General features: G+C 31.5%; 5 protein-coding genes across 5 annotated transcripts in view; 2 read left to right on the forward strand and 3 right to left on the reverse strand.

Annotated features, from left to right (window-relative positions):
* LOC113401252 (tiggy-winkle hedgehog protein) overlaps positions 1 to 5816 on the reverse strand; it is a 32134-nt gene extending 26318 nt beyond the window's left edge. Inside the window, exon 1 of the mRNA XM_026641088.2 lies at positions 5462 to 5816. Coding sequence (XP_026496873.1) covers positions 5462 to 5737 — 276 coding nt within the window. The 5' untranslated portion in view covers positions 5738 to 5816. The remainder of the gene's footprint in view (positions 1 to 5461) is intronic.
* The window catches only part of LOC113401217 (signal recognition particle 19 kDa protein), a 232267-nt gene that overhangs the window by 183119 nt on the left and 25035 nt on the right, over positions 1 to 24113 (forward strand). The window lies entirely within an intron of this gene.
* Positions 13498 to 14369, reverse strand: LOC113401320 (uncharacterized). Its single transcript, XM_026641174.2, has one exon. It carries the CDS (start codon positions 14303 to 14305, stop codon positions 13553 to 13555), a length of 753 nt encoding a protein of 250 aa, XP_026496959.2. The 5' UTR covers positions 14306 to 14369; the 3' UTR covers positions 13498 to 13552.
* LOC113401216 (dnaJ homolog subfamily C member 9) lies at positions 16193 to 20358 on the forward strand. The gene is made up of 5 exons (XM_026641036.2): positions 16193 to 16399; positions 16534 to 16806; positions 17543 to 17670; positions 17861 to 18002; positions 20088 to 20358. The coding sequence occupies exons 1-5, from the start codon at positions 16309 to 16311 to the stop codon at positions 20255 to 20257; spliced, it is 804 nt and encodes a 267-aa protein (XP_026496821.1). The 5' UTR covers positions 16193 to 16308; the 3' UTR covers positions 20258 to 20358.
* On the reverse strand, positions 20454 to 23255 carry LOC113401211 (26S proteasome non-ATPase regulatory subunit 5). The gene is made up of 7 exons (XM_026641031.2): positions 22990 to 23255; positions 22646 to 22790; positions 22310 to 22531; positions 21428 to 21680; positions 21161 to 21349; positions 20767 to 21090; positions 20454 to 20697 (listed from the first exon to the last, which is right to left on the reverse strand). Exons 1-7 carry the CDS (start codon positions 23163 to 23165, stop codon positions 20504 to 20506), a joined length of 1503 nt encoding a protein of 500 aa, XP_026496816.1. The 5' UTR covers positions 23166 to 23255; the 3' UTR covers positions 20454 to 20503.

The following is a 24113-nucleotide window of genomic DNA, read 5'->3' on the forward strand; positions in this document are numbered from 1 at the left end:
TACTATAAAATCGAAACTATTTGATATAGTAATAATTTGTTGTTGTGCCCTATTTAACTGGCTTCTTCATATAACGATGTTACCGATTTATAGACGCTTCTAAAATTATCTGTAATAATTTGCATTGCCATCGCAGGGTATGCTTTATGTTAAAACACACATTTGTAATATTTAGTGTATGTTCTAATTTAAAGACATTATGAGAATTAACTTTTAACAGACCATATTATTAGTATTAGTCAGCTTACCGTCTAATATGTAATATATACCTATTATTATTACACTTAGTTACACAGGAGTCTATGAATCTGATGGTTAATTAAACCTAATAAGGTGACGAAAAACTTGCCATTGCTACTTTATACGTTTTACACAAAACAGTTTGAAATATTTAACAGCTCTTCCCTCAGTTCACTTTAAGCCATGTTAAGATTTTATAAGTCATGTAATGTTTATTCGTTATTTTAGTGGCCCGTGCCTCTTAGCATTGACTGAGGTTTGACAGATAAGAATAAGATAAGCGTCAACAGTTGTACCACGACAAATATTTGCGGGAATCATTAAAACAAACCCGAGTCGGAACACGGCACGAAAACACAAAAGACCTGCTTTTGCTATAAATACTTTATATAACGAGAAATGACCATAGTATTTAAACATTCTTTAATATTTGCTATTGTCATGACATATAACTGAATAAACACATATAAAGTAAGTAAGTAATTATTTATTTTATGTTCGCGCTAATCAATCAAAGAGTAAACATCTACCTACTAACTTATATAAAGATGTGCACATACAACTGTTAATATGTTTAGCGACTTTTTGTTATTTATACATTTACAACATTTAGATGAGTGATTGCAAATAGTATAACAAGAATATAGTGATTGCTAATTAATTAATATTAATTACAATCTGAAAAAAATATATTTAAAGATCTCTAAAATGAAAAAAATCAATAGCTTATGTAAAATATTTCTTTCCCATTTTGTTTAAGTAAATCAGCGCAAGGTATGTTTTTGAAACAATGCAACATTCACACGGCTCGTGTTAGAATATTGACACTGCTGTGCATACATTTATCTCAATTGTTTACGTTTGCCGAAGAGATGCAAATCGTTAATTTATCGCCACCTTAAGTAGCAACTATATAAAACAAACTGCAAACACAAACGAGGTTCAAAGACCTATCACATGAACAGTTCGGCTTGTATTTGAACAAGTGTTCCTTGCATTCACTTGCAAACGTTACAGGGCTTGCACACCGACGATTGACAGCTATAAACGTAGCGCTTATGTAAACTAACATAATTGTAATTGTTATTTCATCGCGTTTGGGCTGGCTTAGCCATAACACGAAGAACAAAGCGTTTGCGATTTATCATGCATCATGTATTTGCCAGTATAGATATCATATCTTATAATAGAAATAGTACCTATGTACTTCAGTTATTAAAGAAAATATCTTGATGTGAAAGTAGATTCAAACTTTACGCAAAAAAAAATCTGATTAAGTAAATTTTTCAGACGAAGTTACGAAATAATTATAAAGATCCGTTTCTCAAGATATTTTAATTTAAAATAAATTAAAATTTCATTCCATAATTACAGATTTAAATTAACAAACAAGTCTTAAGTCACTTAAATGAAATTGCTTATATTGTAGTACATACGTATTTTTTAAAATAATATTTTGGAAATCAATTGACTTATTTCGTGACCTAGTTAATTACTTTAACTATTATCGACTTCAAAGCTAAAACATTCGATGGTAAGACGATAGATACTAATGGTAAACATGCAATAATATTATAAAGCCGTTAAGAGGTCTTTATTACATTTTATAACGTTGTAAACCCACCGTAGGATTTTAGGATTAATTTGATTATGGTCAATTATTCACAAAGCGATCGCGCTCGTTCCGTTTTTTATCCTGCGCTAATAAGCCGAAAAGTATCTAATTTAGACGGCGGTGTCTTTGCTGCAACAAATTAAACCACTTTAGCGTATCGCTCTGTAAAATAAAACAAATATAAACAATCTATAATTAAGTGACTTTAAAACGATTTCATCAAATAAATCAAATTATTTATACGAACTTATATGATGTTTGCATTATTCATTTTCGCTTTAGGTTTACCTACTTAAAATCAAAACATGTGGAAACGAAACATTACCGCTTCTTGCTTATATGAACTTCAAACATAAGCTAATCTCAAGATTAGAAAAAAAATAAATTAAGCTAACAAAGGTTTGTGTCAGGATGTCGTGCTATCTGCGTGTGCGCCATTGTAAAAGCTCATTGTAATCCGAGCCTCAAATACGAAATTGAATAATGCTGACCTATCCCGCGACCGCCTCGGCCATAAATCACCAAGATATTTATGTCCCTCAACCCCCGCTCTTCGCCCTTCACACAGACTTATTCGCATTCAAGAATATAAAATATTAAATAAAAACCTACATAAAATGGTAAGTAATTCCGATTGGAATCGGAGAAGCGCAGGCAAATGCGGTCGCACACCTATTCTGTGGTTTTGCAGAGCTAGCCAACAAATCAAAGGCTAAAGTGTTTTTAGAATGAAAAACCATATTTGACCCTCCCACATTATTGCTTTAAAAGTTAACCTAACTTTAACAAAGTAATATAATTGAAAATATCCATTCATACAAAAAAGAGGACCTACTACAAAAAATAGAGATAGTAATACCTACCGTCATGGCTGGTGTTTAATGACATGGTATTCACATTATTTTAATTATTCTAACGTAATATTACGGTTCCTTAGATAGAACAAAAATATCTTATAAAGGTACACGTTTGGAGAACACAAGGTATTTATCTCAGAATCATGTGGTATGTAAAGAACCGCATCCGTATGCATTCACTTTACTTATATTCCCTCTTATTCATGAGAAATAAATAATACTATTAGAGTAAGATACCGATTGCTGATAAAAAGTGGGCCCGAGTTAAATGGGAGGCACGGTGGAGGCAGAAAGAAAGTAATGGAGGCACATCGAACCGGTTTGAAGATTTTTACGAATGCAAGGCTGCTTGCCGCTTGCCCGGCTCAGGCTATATGCTGCCTGCGGCGAGCACATAACATAACCGTCGGCGGATTCGCGCCGGCCCGGGCCTTTTTCCATACACACACACTCTCACGCATCTACAATAGATTGTCTGCGTCGTATATTCATTATAATGGAAACGTAACTGGACTCCACGCATTAACACATTAGGCTAATATAATATTTGTTAGACAAACGATCCGTACGCTTATATAAGTATTTGCAAATGACGAAGTAAGTCATGGCATCCTTGAACAGAATATCAACAATTTAAAGATTTGATAAACTCGAACAGGAATTGGTTTTCGGTAATGCCTCAACTAGTACCAACAGCGTTATAGCATTTTGAGTTAAATGTAAACATCTTGTCATATAAAAGCTAATTTAAGCCGACCGATATCAACATCACCGTTCGATAGCTTGTCATTGAAACCTGCATGCAACTGAAATATTGGCTTCGATAAACATGTCGCCTTTGATTTACCATCAATTGTCAATATATATTGTGCTTATAATAAGCGAGTAGATTTTAAGTTTTTTAGTCGTGTGATAGATCAGGTTGCATTAATTAATATATGTTTAAAACATAAAATTATTGAAAGTAATCTTAATTATTTGGTGATTTAAATAAAAAATGTTTGTGAAAATTATTATATTAATGAAAACATCACATATTATTGATGAAAACTTATTTTCAACGGAAACTTTAGATATTCAATCGTTATAAAAATTATAGGTGATTGTGTTAGAAGCCATCGAATAGAAAAATCATGTCATTGTCACGTCGAATTCTCAATAAGCATAGTCATAGGTTATACATGACCTACATCCTACAGGAAATATTATGGACGTCGATGGTGAATGTTTGTTTGTTTGTCAACATAGCGATGTTTGTCGAGCCATTAGAGCGAGGCCGCGCTGAAACTCGACAAGAATTATATTACGTGCGTATTATCCGATTTAGCTGCAACAGGTACTTTATCGTTTTTTGATGGTCACGGAGTTTATAATGTTTAAACATATCAGTGCTCAGTTGCATTATCATTATTACGGCTTAGAATATTCAAAGAAAAGCAAGTACCAAGTAAAACAGGGTTAGTAATATTACGTATGATATGATAATTGACGATTGAATTGATAATGTGACGGTACTCAAGAGCTGTAGTCCACACCTATATTTATCGATACTCACTCTTTATATTAAACTCGTGTTTTCAGTTTTATGACAATTAATATATATTTTATTATTAAAATAAAAATTGTACTATTATATTTAAGAGTATATTCATTTACATAGAGATTCAATTAAATATATGTAAGTTAAAAATCTGAACCGTTCCGATTACCGTCGGCGGCGGACCGACTGAAAAATTCGAAGTTAAAATAAGTCTCGCCAACGCCGCTGTTAAATAAAAAAAACATAATTCCTACCAACACATTATTTACATGTTATATAAGTATCTTATCGAAATCAATTTTTTAGTTGACATCAATAAAAGTCTAAATTTATAAACTTAAGATAAAAAAGACGTAACTAAAAAGTGTTTTAAATTCAAAATTTCGTTATTAGTATCGTATGTCTAGTATATATTTCTTTTTTTAAACATAGTTGTATTTATTTATACATAAAACGTGCCGTTCTGTTTTAGCTCGCTAATATGATTTACCTACATCTTGCTAGTGACGAAATTGTATTTTCCGACCACCGTTACCTATTCTAATAATCTTTAAATATAATTCATCATTTTGTTTAATTATTATTTGTCATGCTCAACTATTCTGTTTCAATCAATTAATTAATCCTCTATGCAACGGGCAGATTACTTTAAAATTGTGATTTAATTACATTTATTAATTAAAAATATCGTTACGTAATAAAATCAAATAAATAATGTTAAACCAAAATGTACAATGCAACGAGATAACAACAGAAGGTTCCCGTAAGACGAATTTAAACGTAACAAAACGTTGTGAATGACAACGCATGATTTTGAATACCTTCAACATCGATTTTATGACGGTCATATATTTAGCAAACTGGCATCAAAATTGAAAAGAATTCATCATTCATCCATTAGTCACAGAGACAAAATATTGTTTGTGTAATTGCAGTGCTACAATCGTAACACTCGCTACGAAGCTACCGTAACGCCCGCAATTTGTGCCCATTGTTCCATCGCCGTTATTATTTACACCAACGATTGTCCCTACCCGCGCACTGAGGAGTTGTTTTCAAAATAAAAGATTCTTCATGAAGTCTATTGTTTAAACTTAAAAATTTGAACAATTGTGCTAGGTTTACATTTATAAAGAAATGTGCAGTTCGAGGAGAATTGTTGCGCCTATGCGATTATAGTTTTAATAGGTTAAACACATTAAATCTTACCTGTGTCATCAGACGATCAGCGCCAGTGCCCTCATCATCCTTGAAATCGATGTCCGGATTATAATTGGGCACTAAGTCTCTAAACTTTTCATCCTCCCTCGTAATGCGACCCTCCGGAGGACCGCTGGCGGATTTTGAATTTTCACTGATATTAGGATCATGTTGGTTGAAGACGAGAGGTGTGAGGCGGCGCGGTCCGTGGCGGCGGGTGAAACCGCGGCCCGGGCCGCATGCGACCGCCGCACCCAACCACAGTAGCACCAGCGACAGCCTCATCTCTCGGACATCACTTCACGCGCGCTCGACGCACGACCACCGCGCGCCGCGTTTTGAGCGACACTGAGAGTTGGGTTTCGTTGTGCCCGAGCGTCCACCACCGATACCGAGCCTGCATCCCTTGCAGTGCCAACCCGCTTGCAATAGCCGATATTCTGCGAACCACCACTTCGATATCAGCGCGACGCTGCCGCGCTAACGAACATAAATGCCGACAACGCATACTTCGAAGTAACATAATACAAAAAACAAAAATAAATTATTTCACAACTCAGATTTAGGCACTTGTGATCTGATAAAAAATCGTGCATTTGACCTTGGCTTAACTTTTTATATGTAATTTATAATGCTATGTAATACCAAAGTTGTATTGTTTAAAAAAAAATATAGACCCATCAATATAAAAAAAAAAAACATATTATATAATAGAGTTAATATCTCGTGATATTGCCAAGTAGGTTGCAAATATAATACCAATAAAAAATCCGCTAATAAGTCACCATATCGTATGCTACACAATTCTTGAGATAGTTGCACCCCTTGAACATTGTAAAAACAATCAAAATGTAATAAACAATCAACAACGTACTTCGTAATAAATTTTTTTCAATATATTGAGTGTATAGGTACATTTACAGACACTACTTTAAAAATATTCTTAAATTATATTAAGTAGTATTAAGTTTTATCAAACAGAAAGACATAAATTACCATTTACGCTTCTTACACTAGCAGTATTCTTGTGAAAGGGATGTACCGTTTTACAATTATATTGTAATTCAATTTTATCTATAATATATCGACCAATGACATGAATAGGTACGGCTGGTGTTAGTCTAAAGTATTATTGTACATTTGAATTATTAAATGAATTAATTTTAAAATGATTTGCATACGTTCAAAGAAAACTTAATACTAGTCAAACTATTTGGAGTATCAGATAATGACTATATTTGTTCTTAAAACTTACAAAATATGCTATATGAAACAAGTGTTTAAACGGATTGAGAAATTACAAAATGCGATATTCCCTTTATATTTGAATGCCTCACCTTATTTTCGGAAAAAATCGAGTGAGAAAACTTAAATAGGAGCCGTGTGATTTGAGGCGAGGGGTCTGCGGTATATCTAAGCTAAGAAATAATATATAGATATGATAACGGTAAAAATTAATAATTTACTAAACTGACTTAAGCGCGATGGGCTCTGAATCGAACTCGAGGAATTTAATCAGGTGATCGCAGGTGCAAATCCAGGCAATTTCTATTTATAATTATTTATCTCGTGCTCTATAGTGAAGGAAAACATTGGAAGAAAGCCTCCTCTGTTACATTTTAAGAAAAGCATATCTTCATATTTACAGTTGAGCAGTGTGGTGGAATTAGCTACAAATCTTTTCTATAAAAATAATAAAAAGTCCACTACTACTAACAATTGGGATATTTTTAATACTTATTGGTTAACAGAAATAACAATGAACTGTATAAAAAACATTGAAGAATAAAAATTTATTAAAAAAATATTTTTCCAATAGTTTCAAAAAACCTTCCGGATATATCTTATATTCCGGTCTTCCGGATATACCATATATTATACAACGTAGTGCGTAATAGTGAGTAAAGTATATACACTTACGTTAATTTATTTGGTCGCTTACTTTCTGCTTAAATAAATAAAACTTTCGTAATACTTTTATTTTTTTAGAACTACATTTTTTAATTATTAGATACAAATTAAAGAGTTAACTTGTACCTACCGAGTAAAAATACCATCGACAATATAGATACGTCTTGTAAAATTGTATCCGTTACGTTAATATAACGTTTTATTTTGTTTTTAAAATATTTGTTTAAGAGTTTACGTCAGTATTTATACAAAAAATTCATACTTGCTAACCAGCTGTCATTTCCAATTCGGTTTTTCCTTTGCAAAACGAATATTTACACAGAAATTCCAGATAAAAAAACCCAGATGAAAAAAGGTTCCGCAGCTGTCGAAACAACATGGTTAGAAATTTAGGCAAGTAACTAATTTTGATAACACTCGATTGGTTTATTATTTTCACAGTTTTGTCTTGTCATTATTATAACATTTTGGCTTATGCTTCTGATTTAAACTATTTTTATAATATTGATTGATTATCAGTCTTTAAACAAGACAAGCAAAAATAAGCTGGAAACGCAAAGTTTCAGACTCTGCAAAATAATAAAAGCCAGCATTAAGCAGCAGCAACATTTTTTTAACATTGCCAATTAATAATTTATAAAATAAGAAACACCATAAATGATTTTTTATGCAGAACATATGGTTTAGTATTGTAACAATTCCCTATTTTAAAGAATTACTAATATCCTATTTACCCGTCCAAATAAGTTTAAAGCTTATGCTAGGAGTGGGGACGATAAAAGTCCAAGGGGTCAGGATCGAACCTGCGACTATTAAATCGCTAGGCGGCCCGTAAACCGTTCGGCCAGTGACGCATGTTGATGCTAAATTTTAATTTGAGTTTCTTGCCAGTTACCTTCTCTGTAAAATTAGCATTCCAAACTAATGGGAACCTTACGTATAATTTAATTCTGTAAAATGATACGTCAGTAATATCACAGAGGTTAGAACACGTGAACCTGCACCGGATGCGGATTCAAACACGGGTAAGCATTCAGTGTTCATATGCTTTGTGATATATTAACTCCGTAAAGGTACAATATGAATTACATACAAACAATATTGTATATCTACCCAAATAATATATCATCCAAATACCTACATTTATTTATCCTTAATATATAAACGCATATAGTATAATCACTTAATAGACATATATATTAGTGGTTTCAATAGAATGAAAAATATGTTATGAATTTTAAAAAAAAAGTTAAACCGCTAACGATACATTGTAAAGGTATTGCGGACATTTGTGGTTAGGTTTTATATAATATACATATACAATGGTATTCACCATTTTAAAATAATCGATTTACAATTATAACTGTATAACAAAACTTCTAGAATAAAAGGTTAAAATCCTCATTATTTAATTTTTCGAAGAGACAAAAGATTCGCTTGTAAAGATTCCCTTTCAGTTTGACCTAAAAAGAAATACTCTACAGGGAAATTTATATGCACATTTACATAACAGAGAGTGCCCGTTTAGGATAATTTGTACGCATTGCAAAGAGGTTTACACAATAAAAGCATAGATCGCATAATCAGATCATATTCATGAGCTTAAGATCTCTTTCTGTCTACAGCGTGAATGAATAAAATAAAAACACTATGTAATATTTTACATCAAAATTATAATAAAATAAAAGATACACAACCATTTATTTAAAACAAAAACAACAACGACATTATTATAAATTAATATGTTTAGTAAAACATGATAAAGAAGAAAAACTGTCCAGAATATTTCGTTAAATGTTAACTTACTAATATCTCAATCTTAGCTTATCATATATATTATTGTAAATTGCACGCATTTAAAATGTCAAAAGAAAATTTATCTCATGGCGCATACAGTTAAGCACTCTAATGTTATCCTACGCCCTCTTCTTTCGTGTTAGTTTTTGTTATATATATATTATTTTATAAAATTAAGCAATAAAAAACACTGAATGAAGCAAACGCTACACTAGTCATTTAATATAGGCTTTAACTCTGTAAATAAAGATATTAAATCATATCAAATGAGCTGTCCAATAAAAGTAATCTTTGCTTATATACTTACTCGTAGGTATAGGGTATATTTTGCCTCATACAAACATGTGAATCAGCTAGTTTACATGTTCACACAAGTAATTCCTTAAAAAATATCTTACTAATAGTAATATGTCATCTATTTATCATTTGATTTGATCATCATGAAAAACATGAATATATTCAACAAATAGGCAATAACAATTATTTACGCGCAGCGTATTTCAGCACCATAATTAGGCTCAGCGCACACATATATAAATATTATATTATATATATATATATATATATATATATATATATTATATATTATAAATATAACACTATTCTACGAATACAATTTATAAATTACTATAACAGAATGTTCTGGTAAAGCGGACATGTGACTAATCAGTTTTACGTTGAGATAATGAGTTAACACTTCCTTATCGATAATACTCGGAAGTAGTATACCTTAAGCGAACCGAATATAGGTAAACCCAAACAAAAGCGTGTGAATGTTGAATGTTTGCGTTCATCGCACAATGCTCAACGTTGCTAAATCACTGATAAGATAATTTGGTCTATAGAAGAAATTTCTAAGCCGTGGCAATTTTTCAAAGCATATTTATTTATTGTTTCACTGACTCAAATTTTTGGCGTATGAGCAATCAAAGTTCATTCGCAGTTAAATAATAAGTAATGTAAACCAACCTATCACATCATTAATGTTCATACGGTTTACATGCCCTAGAAATTGCAGAAATGTGTAACTAATAATAATAAGTCTGTAATCTTATCAGCTTTTCATGGTTTTTTAAAGGTATAAACACTGATCATGGCTCACGGATGCCGGCTTCTAACTATTCCATTCTGAACGAAAATTACACTAATTCAAACTTAATTTTGATGGGTAGGAGAACCTACAGATGTATATAATGTAAACCCCAAATATAAATTTCTGCTTGTGATCCGTTGCATCAAACAGTTTCCAAAACAATTAACTGTTTTAGCCAAACCTGGAATACGTTAAAAACTTTAAAAATAATTTTTAACAAACCGTATTCTCGGTTTCAAGTATAATTCATTGTCCACATGTTTCTATTACTCGTTCGTCCTCTAAAAGTAAAAATCCCGGTTAGTATCGTAATACATCAATTTACTCTTGCTTTTCTCTAATATGCTCTTAATGAGTTATAAAATAATATAAATATAAAATAGGTATATCATAAAAGGAAAAGTAGAAAATTCTATTCAGGGCAGAATCTAGGATGTTGCAAAGTTGTATATTTAAGGTTCCGTAGCAAAATAAACAAATAAAATGCAAATAAATATAGCGGTAATGCAGCGTTTAAAACGATACCTCTACAATTATTACAACTGTTACAATATTTTTTTATTTTCTCTAGTCTCCTCGAAAGTAAACCACTGAGCCTCATCTTCGGACCCTCTCATCCACTTTCTACCAGCCACCTTCCGTACATCATGGTTCCAACTTGCCACAGGGCGTCCTACACTACGCAGCATCTTATATCTTTTTTTTACATTTGTAGGGCCTCCTTACTTTAAAAGTTAAGAGGGACAATGTGAAATATTGTCTTCACATAATTAAAATATTTACTCACTCAATGATGATTATATCCACCTAACCGAAATTAAGCCGAGGCGCCCAATTACAAATGCTAGCCAAATGGCTAGTTTTGAACTTGCGTACGAGTTTGCAAACACAGACGTACCCTTAATTTACTTCCTCACGTAGTCTGAGTGATAGAAATCAGACAAAACTAGCGAAAGATCAGTCACAAAACCACCGTCATTAGTGAAAAGGAAATGTCATACTGCCCAATGCCTAACTGAGAACTGCTTCTGGATGAATATATTTTTTTAGGGTCATATAAAAAAACCTATCCTTTTATTAATATATCCTATCAATAATCTTCTATAGTACGTACAGCAGAAACTTGTGTTGAACATCATATTATTATACACATCATTTTTAAGACTACAATTCGGATATATGCACGTTAGCCCATCAATCATGTTAAATAACACTTATGTTTCGTCAAGCGGCTTAAAGGCAGCCAAAGCAAACTGTACCAAGTAGTGAACGAGTGTCGCGTCGGCACCTCCGTCAGTATGCTTGAAAGTAAATAATATTTTCGACAAAGGACCGGCTAAGGTGTCGGCGGAGGCTAATGGAGGAGAGTGCTGAGCTAATACACCCGCTTTGTAGTGTTTTAAACTGTTTGTTTTACCATAAAGCTCTCAACGTCGTACATACAAAAAATGTTTGATTGTATGATTTTTTTTCCAGGCAAGACCGATTACATGTAATGAATATACAAAAAGTAGTTGTATCTAGCACACTTAATATGTTTTAATTATTTTGCCTTCATCTTTAAAGGATAAAATAAACTATCCTTTTATTTTCTTAACAAAGGTTTCTTGAACCACAAACTCGAATCACATCATCGAAATTCCGCGCATAATTTCGTATCGGAGTCGACGCGAAACCGCTGCAAAGTTGAATCCTAATTGTACTTTTTTCACGTTTTCTGCGTCGTTTCTTCAACTTAAATAATTTTAAAATAATCTTATAATTGTTTCTTATTTAGATACTTTAAAGCCCATTGCAGTTAACTATAATTATATCACGAACCATCTTTTAATTATATTCATAGAATAATTTTTCTGATTAAACATAATTTATAGGTAATTGTTACATAGATTTTTATAGTTGTTTATGTTTCATATTTTCTTTTGCCTGAACTTTGCCTTATTTATCAAATTTATTACCTATTTTAAATGTTATGAATGTTTGACAAGTAACGAATGTAATCAAATAAACAACTACATACATAAGTATTTCATAATAATTGGTATTTCTCAAAAGCTAAATTTTTCGTAAAAATATTTCCAAAATCGTTTTACTTAGAAGGTAGGTACAAAGTATTATATTATGAAGAAGTCAAACCAGTTTGGCTCATGCTTTGCTCTGTAATTGACAAATTGGAATCTTATTAAGTAAAATTCAAGTTCCTAACTAAACGAGGCGAAGGCGCAAGCAGACGTATAATGTGACGGCCAAGTGCCTTCCGATCGGGTGCCGATGAATGCCGAATGACTACGAAGGCTGTTCGGGCGGCAAGAATAAAAAGTCGGCAGCATTCGAAGCGCGTGCCTCGATGTGTGTGGTCTACTGCGGAGGTCCCGTTCAACTTTTTGATATATTGAAATCTGATTTTCGCACTTTTTTTTCAACATGGAAGCAGTTTTATGCTCTTTAAGAATTAAGTTAGTAAAATCAATTACAGAACCTTAAAAAAAGAATGCTGAAATAGTTATATATTATCAAGTTAGATATATGCCTATGTTGTAGGAAGTAAAGCATGCGTATGTTGTATGACTACACAGTCTACTTTTCTATAACTTTTATTTATTCAAGTTGATAAGAGAAACTAGCATAGGAAAATGTAAATTTTATAATATTTAGTTTTGAATTAAGTCAATACAGTAAATGATTTATTTACAACGACAATTATTTATTTTCAAGTTAATAATTTGTAAATTCAAAATAAAAAATTGAGCTCGCGCAATGTACCTGCCCATTTACTATCATACCATTTTCAGGGCCGAACCGTGAGTTTAGGGGGCCCTGCGCTAATACTACTTAGGGGCCCGACTTAAGACATACCTGAACGTAGACTTGAATTAAATTATTTGAATGGGTTTGATTAATTGCAGGATTCGCAGGGCTGCAAACCATACGATCTGTTTAATTTAATAAAATGATGGATTCTTTCGCATTGTCGTCAATTTTTGACTATGACTTGACTTAGCTGAGGGCCCGTGAATCCACGGGGTCCTGGGCTGAAGCCCAAAAAGCCATACGGTAGATCCGACCCCGACCATTTTAAAAGAAGATTGAATATATCTTGTTTACCAATTAACATAAACTGACTTCCATCAAATCAAACAATTATGATTTAATCTTTGCAAATATTGCTATAAAGCAATAATTAAAAGAACATCAAAAAATAAAAATCAGCAGTAACATTTTGTTACATTTATCTAGTTTCAATTGAACTAAAAATTTTACATAACGATACAAAATGTCGCTTATTAACACATTACAACTTAAATTCGTAATTTGTTATCACAATCATCAACATTAGAAATACTAGAGGCGTCGCTTCCGGAAGGTGTGCCAAGTTCAGGATATCTAGGAATTAACTCAAATGTATCATAAATATTGTCATTGTTTTTACTCTTCCATTTTTCTACAATTAACTTCAACGGTTCCAAACATTGCAAGCTTTGCTTTATTCGTATAAGCTCAATATTACATTGATTTTCAACTTCTAAAAGTTTTAATTTAAAAGCTTTCGCCAGCATTTGTTTTCTAATGGCATTTTTCTTTTCAATCTGTGCCATATTAAGTGTATTTTGATACTTTTGTAATTGTCTTTCGTATTCCAATAAATTTTCATCACAATTAAGCTTACTATCTACAGAAGCTGTATATTTATTTGTGGTAAGCAATAAATTATCCATTTCTTCTACCGTTTGTTCGTCATTATTGTTAATATACGGTACTTTTGACAAAGGCTCAACGCATTGTGGTAATGTATTTTTTGCTTCTTTAGATAGTTTCATTTTCTCTTCATTCAGTTCTAGCTTTAAGGAAGTTAGTATATCCTTACATTGTGCGATTCTTTCTTTTAGTTTTAATTCACTGTCATCAATCGTTCGTATAGAGTTGTCTAGCTGTTCTACGTGTGTTTCAATAATATCGGGTGATTTTTCAACAATGGATTCATCTAATGATGTATAATCTGTAGACTTAATAAGGATATTATTATCTCCGGAAGCTAGTTTCAATTTATCCATAACTATTAGAATTATAAAGTTGATCAGTTTTCTCTTTAATGTATAATAATGAAAATATAGTATGATTAAATCAATCATCAAAAAACAAAATATTTGAAAAACGTCAAAATAAAATACAAAGAAATGGCCAAATAAATTTTGAAAATAAAGTTTTAGGCCTCTATGGTCTTAATAACAATATAAGCCTAAATAAATATTATTTTATTTTTGGTAAAAATTAGCGAACGCAAAGTAATCGTTGTGATACGGCCAAACCACATCATAGAGAGTTAACATATGTATTTTTATTCCGAATTATGGCACCAAATTTGCTGCGAAAAAATTCTAAATAAAAAAGTTTACAAATATTTCCTAAAAGTATAAAAATATCAAACGTGTAATGCCGATATCCTCTGCACCAACCACAGCCACAGCAACTATTGAAAAATTAAAGGAGGATATTATAATGCAGAAGTGTGTGTGCAAATACTAGTGCACTCTCTATTCTCTAACTCACGTGGTTTATTCTTTATAGGAGATGCTTCTAAGATTTCCTAGAAGAAAATACCAGTAATTTAGTATTGGCCTGACCCAGGATTTCAATGAAAAATCTGCATTCTTATAAATATCCAATAGAACAATGAGATATTTATACGCTGAAGCAATTTATTAATACTACTCAATTAAGCCAACAACCGATGAAAAACAGAACGCCATAGTCAAAGAAACAGAGTTGTAGAGCGTACAGTAAGATGTAATTGTACTAGGTAGGGACGGAGAGACCTACTGATTTCATCAAAACACTGTCTGTATGCCCAATAGGGATTAAAAGAAAAGTTAATATCCAAATCACTTATTCCACTCACGCTGCTCCAATTTGTATTTATGGATACATATTTCAAGTTACCTAATTAGGTATTACACATTACTCTATTTTTCATAAATATATGTATTTTGTATAAAGAAATATTATTATAATTTTTTTTATGGAATTGTATATCGTCCAAACTCTAGTTTAAACATACGAAATTGTAAGCGGTATAAGGTTTGGGCAAGACAGGCTTGCCTCGTTTGGGACCACTGGATGTTTTGTGACTATGTTCATTTTTCATGTTAATAAAATTATTTTTATTATTTATTATTATTAATCATGTTTTCCTCCACAGAAAATAGACCGCAGACCATGATATTCTACGGTTAAGATTAATGTGTAATCTACTGGACTCTCTCTTTTAAGACTTTTGAGACAACCGACTCCACGTAAACAGACTTGGGTGTAGAAAATGTTTTAACGAGTGCCCGAATCAGAATAAACGTTTAACAATAAGAACCGTCGACATCAAAATTGTAGTCTAAAATGTTCTTAATGTCAGATATAATGAATTGATTAAAATTAAAAGAACGATAACTGGGGGTTAAATAATTTTAATAAACTAAAAAATTAAAAATAATTGATCGAAGAAAAGAAATACAATGTATGCTAAATTAATTTAAATTAATTTTAATATATTTCTTGACGTGCTTTTCTATCGTAAGTAAGTTAAGAATATTTTATTTGATTAAAATGTTTTATTGATATTATTTTTTTACGGAATACTTTCATTATAATATTAGGTATGTTTTAAAAGTAATTTGATCAGTTTATTATTTTAAGCAAGTAATTTAATGTAATTGAAAAATATTTTTTGGGGCTGACAGCATTTGTGTTAAGGTGTTGTCATTGTAAAAACTTTGCCTAGTAAGAAACTAAGCCGATTATGGTCAGGAAAAATACATTTATATTTATTATCGGTGTAATTAAGTGTTATTTACACAAAAATTAGGCTATGATCACAGAAACTAACTTTCCTTCTCAAATTATAGGCTGTATGATATAATATCTTTGTCTTAACCAAAGAGTACAAAATTACCAAAAACGTATTTTGCCGCTCTATTTGGCTGATAAATTTTTTATTCCTTCTATAAACCTATAAATTATTATATTATTAATTAAATGATACTGATATAGATGAAATAAACAAATTATGGGTCTTTTGGAATTGTGTGAAAAGTATTTTAATACTTCAGATTTGTACGAAGTTCTGCAAATATCAGAAAATGCTTCTGATAAAGAAGGTAAATATTGTTGTTATTATTTATTTTATTATAAATAATTACACTAAATATAATAATAGAAAATAACATAACTCACTAAGGTTATATATATATAACGTAAGTATTTTTTTAATAAAACTAAAATATTATTTCAGTTAAAAAAGCTTACCATAAATTGTCATTAAAAGTTCATCCAGACAGAGTAAAAGATGATGAAAAATTAGATGCTACAGAAAAATTCAAAGTTCTTGGAGGGGTACATGCTATTTTAAGTGACAAAAACAAAAGAGAACTTTATGATGCCACTAAAAGTGTTGATGAGGATGATTATAATGTTTTGAAAGATAAAGATTGGACAGTGTACTGGAGATTACTTTTTAAGAAAATTACAGACGAAGACATTAAAGCATATGAAAAAGAATACATTGGTAAGTAAAATTGGACACCATTAGTTATAAGATATTTGCGTTGAGACTCCAATTAAAGAAAATAATTAAGGGAAATATGTATTTGAAAAAACTTATTTTATGTGCCCAAAAAAATAAGTCTCTAAATATCTAGCTTATTCCACCAAGCTGGTTTAAGGTAGATTAGTGAATTACACAGGTGGCATATTTTACCTGACAGAAAATTTCCTCACTATCTTTTCTTCACCATCTGACATGAAATCTATTCTAACATTAACAGTAACTATCTGTCTGACTGATATCCTTTCACAGCTCCTCTCTCTAACACATGGACTAAAACTAGGGATTTATAAATTGAGGCACATATTAAGTTTAAAACTGTAACCTTTGATTAAGATTCACTCTCTTCTTTTTTTGCTCTTATTTATTTATTATAACTATATGTATATACATAATTCATACAAGGCTATTAAATGAATTGACATGGATTTCATACTCAGAGATAGCTGATGTGAATATATTTGTTAATGCCTAATTATTCAAATATTGTACCCATGTAGAAATAACAGTTAATTTGTAGGAACTAATTAAGCATAATCCTATTATGTTTAGATTTCTACTTTATTACTAAACATCAAGCATGGCAATCTGCCCTCCAGCTCGATTATGCTATCATGGATATTAAGTTTAAAAAAAAAACATATATTATTAGATATCTGAAAAATTTCCTTTTTATTAAATTGTACTATTATTGTAGGATCTGATGAAGAAAAAAATGATCTAAAAAATGCTTATCTAGCAGGGAAAGGTGATATGGATTATATTGTTGATCAAGTCCAATTTGCTAGGTCAGAACATGAACCTAGAATTCGCGGTATTCTCACTGTAAGTAGCTACCATAAGATAATAAAGACTTGTTATAATTATGATAAAATAATGGAAAATAAATTTATCTATTATGAGGCTAGCTTATGAGACTACAGATATCAAAGTCCTGGGTTTGCCCTGCAAAAATCAAGATATTTTGTAAGTTTGTACAGATTAATTTTAGAATAATAACAGCATACATTTTCAGGAAATGATAGAGTTGGGTGATATTCCAGCATTTAAAATATTCACACATGAACCAGCAAAAAAACGTCAGCGTCGTCATGCAAAAGAAAATCGTGAAGCTAAAGAGGCTGAAGAGCTTAAAAATTCACTCGGTCTTAATTCAGGTATGTTTAAATTTATTATTTGGGAATAAATATGAACAACATATTTCTTTCAAAATAACTGTAATAAAATGATAGACACCAAGACACATCAGATTGTACTTTATTACTGTACTATAGTTTATGTTAATTAATCATTTAAAACAGACGGGTTAAGATCTTAAAAGACAATATATAATCATGTTTTTGCATGACTTGTGATGTGAAGAATCAGAGTGTTTATTTAATGGAAAAAGAAATGTCTCATTTTGGCAAATATTTCGATTATTATAGTTAATTCACACACCAAGACAATTTGCATACCATTGTAATGATTGTTTGCTAATGGTAGTGCCACGCTGCTTACAGGCAGGCATACCTGAGCACCACTCTCTCACTAATCGCGTAAGGTGGTAGCTAAGCTGCCTCCCCACTAATATGGTGTTTGTATAGAATTTGATATACCATCAGCAATTGTGGTTTGTGAATCCTCCCTATGCATCCATGCTAAGGATATACACTAACACAACAGGGATGCCCAGACTGTTCTCCGAATCCTGGGAGTCTCGTCACTGTTCGGGACAAACGAAGCACGCTTCATAAGGCAACCCCTTCCACCCTCGCTGTGGATTTCTACAACAGGAGACTAAGTTCCAACTGAAACGACGTGCAAAGTGCACCTTGGGACGGCGAATCTATCTGGCTGCGTGTAGACTGCGATGATCATCTGCGAATCTACGCATGCCTCTATAGTTCCCATAGCGGTAATGCCAAACCCGACTGGTTGAGCACGTCCAACTAGTTACAGAAATCTACGGATAGGATCTCATCCGCAGAGAGATAATAATTCTTGGCGATTTTAATATCCACTACGCCGAATGGTTTGGATCACGCCCTACCTTGATCAGATGTGGAGGATCATACACCTTTCGTGTTGGACTTTCTTCTGGCTTCTCATTCGGACCAGGTTACCGTCGATCCCTTTCTGGTGATTGTTGGACTACTGTCTCCGATTCTCTGAATCTGATTAGCGACCGCCAGTACGGTTTCCGTCGCGAACGCCCAGCTGGTGGTACTCTAGTTTACCTGACATATAGATGCAGTGGGTGGAAGCAGTTAAGTCTAAGGGGAAGGCATTAGCAGCGAATTTGGACGTACCGAAGGCCTTCAGTCATTTATGGCACAAAGCGCTTTTTCGAAACTTCCTACGGCCTTCCCGGGAAATTATGCAACTGGATTACCAGCTTCTTTACAGATCGGACCATCAGGGTCGTTGACGACGGTGCATGCTTTGGCTTAAAATTTGTCAATTCTGGTGTTCCACGAAGCTGCGTAACTTTATCTGCTATACAGACGACAGTTCCGTAGACAGTTATACAACGATCGTGCTAGTATTTGTAGTATTTAATTTTTTACGGGTACAAGTAAACGAAAATCTGGGCCGGCTAAACCTAGTTCAATTCAACCTCAAGAATTTTGTGCTTAAACCTCTAAATGTCACCATTTGTCGTATCTCCACGATTTGAGAACATTTCCATTGCTGCCACGGCCATGTTTTGAACCTTGTTCAATTCCGCGATCTATTAGAAAGTAAAGCCACATTAGCATCTAAAATCCCCACGCAAGCCCACGATGTTGCAGATGTCCATGGGCGGTGGTAATCACTTTCCATCAGGTGAGCCTCGTTTGCCACCTTATAACATAAACATTTATGAAAAATTGTATTTAATTTGATAAAAAGGTAAAAAAAGCTTCAAATAGTCCAAAAATATTTTCTGTCAATCAATCATGAAATCTGAATACTAGTCAATACATTTTTTAATAAATTTCTATTGTGAATGACTTTACTCAGTGATGTTTAATTATAATTAATAAAAAACCAACAAACTTATATTGTATATAATATTTAGTTTTTTTTTTTTGAGATTTAGCAATAGATAGAAATGTATTCTTTTTTATTTATCTAATGTTAATAATAATGCTTAAAATGTTCCTTAAGCTTTAGCCAGAAATAATACCTTTAGCAACCGTAATATCAATAAGCATTTACAAATGAATATAACAATAATTAAACTATATTTCATTCATTGTTTTTCTCAATTATTTCAGGAGAAAACAGCCTAGAACTTATGATAAAACAAAAACAAGGAGCCCGACTTAAACAAATGGATTCTTTGATTAATGATTTAGCAGCTAAATATGGTGGAAAATCAAAAGGAACAAAACGGAAATCATCTTCTAAAACTGAATCAACCAAAAATAAGAAAAAGAAATCATAAAATAGACGATAATATGTAATAAATTTATTTTACAATTATTATTACATTTATACTTCAAAATTTGCAAATAAAAAGTTTGTAGTCCTAATATTTATCACAAATTGCTCTTTTTTATTATAAACTTCAATAATTTATTTATTTGCCATTTCGAAAATCAATCAATTATTTTACCATTGAAAAAATTTTCAGCAGTCATTACACACTGCAAATACCAGACATCTTGTCACTCATAAACCAAAACCATTCTTATTCTTCCTCCATAGCTACTTGAGTTACTATTTCAGTGTAAAAAGGACCCTGTTCCACATATTTTAGGAGCCTGGTTAAGATATTTTCATCAAATACTGTAGAATGTGACAAGCATTTAATTATTTCATATTTTATTTCTTTTGATTCTTTTGTGAAATTAACAGACCGATCAAGAAGGTACTCAATAAAACCTGAAATAAACATATTTGAGAAAATATTGAGAAAATAAAAATACACTTTTAATATGAAACCTAATGTACCTGCTGTTCTTGCTACTAATTCTTCACCCCAATGATGTTGACAAACAGCATTGAGTAAAGTTAAAGCAGCTAATGTTATGTCTGGAAATGGATTTTTACAATTTTCAAACAATACATCTATAGCGTCTGGTTGCTTGCTGAGACTTCTAAACCATTCCCGAGTCATTAGAGTTACCCTGTTGTCAATAGGATCAACCTTTGCTTTTGGATCTTTGTCTATACCAATAAGGTTAGCTATACATTGCAATGAACGAATTTTTATTTCTGTGGGACTATTTTTAATATTCAGTCCCAATTTTTCAACAATTTGTGTATACTTGCTTCCTAAAAACAAATTTAATAAATAACAACATGGTTATGTATATTCAATTATAATTTAGTTTTATCATAATACCTAGTGCCATTAAGCACATCTTGCCCTCTATTGTTGATCCTATGAAACCAAGTGTGTCTAGAGCTACTGGTAATATTGTGGCATCTTCAGAATCCAAAGCATCAAAAAGAGATTCTAATAAAACAGGATATTTCTGGAATATCTCCTTCGGATAATAATGTGCAATGGCTCCAAAAAATTTCATATAACCTACAAAAATTAAACAATATAATATGAAAATAAGTTACAAACATATTAGTTTATTTAAGTTGTGTACAAAAATGTTACCTGGTATTAAAAGACCCCCAAAGGGATTTTGATGAAAGCCTCTTACTAACTCTGATATCTTCAATAAGATGCCTTGTTTTATGAGGTAATTAATTCCATATGGTTTAATTGCCAATTGTGATAACAGTTCAAGAATATTCAATTGATAAAGTATATCATCTGACTGAAGTTCATTTGCCATATAGTCAATGTATCCTTGATCTATGCACAAATTGAATAGATCATAAGACTTTGTTGAAATATTGATTATTACCTGTAACAAATTGAATAATATATTTGTAGTATATTTGGTTAAAAATCGATTATCATTTAGTGTCACAGCCCAAGAACACTAACCAATAGATGCTGAACTGAAAACATGCACTCGCCATCGAAACTGACATTGTCAGTATTTAGCTTCCAGTTATAAAATATAAAGGATAACTTACAATGTCCATAGTAATGACAATAAAATATTTGTATACTAAATAATAAGTTTTGAATTTAAAAGTATTTAACAATGGAGCATGTATTAAGTAAAGTGACAAAGTTCTATAGTCAAACTCCTATCATTCTTCTTTTTTTTAGATAGCAGAAGAGAAGATTAAGATTTTCATCAGAGTTTAAGGTACAATTATATTAGTCAGAGAAATTTAAACTGCTATGTAAGTAATTAAAAGTATTTGTATATACAGAAAAGACCAACTGAAGCATTTTACTGAAATGTCTTCATATTTGTGAGGGACAAAAACTGAATGCAAACAATAATTTAAAAGCTATTCATATTTAGGTAATTAAATACTTTTAAGGAAATGAATTATTTCTATTAATTTGAATAAGTAATTATTGTTATATATTACATTTTCATTATATATATATATTATTAATGAAATAAATTAATACCTCAAAAGCATTACATTTGCTACTGCTATTACATTCCAAAGCTATTTTCATTTCTTCCAATATTTTAGCATAAGCTTCAGCTGATAAATTAGATGTTATAAAAACAGCTTTATTAGAAATTCCAACATCTTGATCACAGACCATTTGTGCTGTAGCCACATATAAGTCTATATATTTTGGCAAGGGCAATAAGATAGTATCATTTGTTATTGTTTTATAGACCTGAAATTAAAAAAATATATTTATTTTAACATTATTTTAAATATATATATAAATATATATTTTAGGCTGGCTTCTATAAATAAGCCAATGTTTTCTTAAGAATATTACACATACCTCATCAATAGCCAATCTTCGGACACATTCATTCTCATGTCGTAACAAGTACATAATATAACTAATGTATATTTTAATGACTTCTCCAGCTTCAAATTTTTCGAAACATGTTTTTAGTACTTCACAAGTCAATTCAATTTGAATCCTATAATTAGATGTTAAAAATATTGTCTAACAATGATAAATAATCAAATTAATTCTGCATAGAAGTAACTCTTTTAGTATGTAAAAAGAAGGCGACGTAAGTCCCTACCAAACATAAAACATTTAACTTTAGTAAGGAAAAATATAGTTTTCACTTAATTAAAAAGTTTAAGTTATAAAAAAGCATTTTAGAGACTTACTTATCCGAAGAATTTAAACACTGAAGTATTTTGGAAATTCCAGTACTTTGAATTATTGCTACGGCTTCGGAAGCTGGTTTATATGTTAGTATAAGCTTTAATTCATTTAAAGCCGAAGGTCTGCGTTCTTTTATTTTAAGGTCTTCTATATGATTCTCATAATCTTGAGTAGACATTGTACAAGTTTTTAATAATTATTCTACTACTGGCTTATTTTCCAGGCTTAGTTTCTTTACAACAAAATATACTTATAATGAAGCAAGTTTTTCATTTTATGAATGTAAATATTTTCAATCATACTCATCAAATTTTGATTTTGACAATTTGAATTATGGTGTTGTATTGTAAAAAATGTTGCCTGAAGTTTTTTTGTTAGGAGCTAAATTAACTGTCAACTATGCTTCAATGTGTGATCATAAATATTGTTCTATTTGTTTTTTTATGAAATTATTCAAATTATCTTTTAATTTGGCGTTATTATGATTATTAAACTTTCGTTTCGTTTTGAGAGTACCGGTTGTTATGGCAACTACACACTAAATCGTATCTGTAATAAGATAACACCTCGTATAGACGGTTTTATTCTACATAATAAAAGTACATAGTTCTTAAGAGTGACATATGACATAAGTTATAAAATGATATAAAAACAAGGAGGTTAAATATTACTACATTCACCCACACTTTAATTTAAAACATAGTCTTGCAGTCGTGTAGGAAGTCTGTGCTCTCTATTTGATCTACGCAAAGTTGCTTCCTCTTCCATAGAATTGGATCGATTTCCTTCAGGTGGCAGCTCTTCGGTGGATTCATAATTAGAATCTGATGTATTATCTTCCCTTGGTGAATTTTGTTCTTCATCAATCGGTACCTCATTTTCACTTAAAACATCAAATTCTCTTTGACTTTGGCCTAAAGGTGCTAAATTACGATTTGAAACGGTAGTTTCTCTACCATCCGATAAACGTATGTGGGAATAATCTGGATTAACGTGTATTAATTCCACCTCTTCAACTAGTGGTTGATATTTATTAGTGCGATTGCATTTTCGCATAAGTGCATGCTCCGAATTTATCAACCAACTAGGTACTGATACACCGTTTGCTGATTTTCTTGTGTGTGTG

The sequence above is a fragment of the Vanessa tameamea genome, chromosome 7 (assembly GCF_037043105.1).
Source record: "Vanessa tameamea isolate UH-Manoa-2023 chromosome 7, ilVanTame1 primary haplotype, whole genome shotgun sequence".
Classification (NCBI taxonomy): domain Eukaryota; kingdom Metazoa; phylum Arthropoda; class Insecta; order Lepidoptera; family Nymphalidae; genus Vanessa; species Vanessa tameamea.

What these genes read in the sequence shown, in the direction of transcription:
- LOC113401211 (XM_026641031.2), bottom strand. Translation starts at nt 23,165, where the DNA reads ATGTCTACTCAAGATTATGAGAATCATATAGAAGACCTTAAAATAAAA. An exon ending in TGTTTAAATTCTTCGGATAA is followed by an intron (nt 22,791 to 22,989) that starts GTAAGTCTCTAA and finishes ATCTAATTATAG; the next exon opens with GATTCAAATTGAATTGACTT. An exon ending in GCAAATGTAATGCTTTTGAG is followed by an intron (nt 21,681 to 22,309) that starts GTATTAATTTAT and finishes AATTTGTTACAG; the next exon opens with GTAATAATCAATATTTCAAC.
- LOC113401216 (XM_026641036.2), top strand. Translation starts at nt 16,309, where the DNA reads ATGGGTCTTTTGGAATTGTGTGAAAAGTATTTTAATACTTCAGATTTG. An exon ending in AAATGCTTCTGATAAAGAAG is followed by an intron (nt 16,400 to 16,533) that starts GTAAATATTGTT and finishes ATATTATTTCAG; the next exon opens with TTAAAAAAGCTTACCATAAA. An exon ending in TTCACTCGGTCTTAATTCAG is followed by an intron (nt 18,003 to 20,087) that starts GTATGTTTAAAT and finishes CAATTATTTCAG; the next exon opens with GAGAAAACAGCCTAGAACTT.
- LOC113401320 (XM_026641174.2), bottom strand. Translation starts at nt 14,305, where the DNA reads ATGGATAAATTGAAACTAGCTTCCGGAGATAATAATATCCTTATTAAG.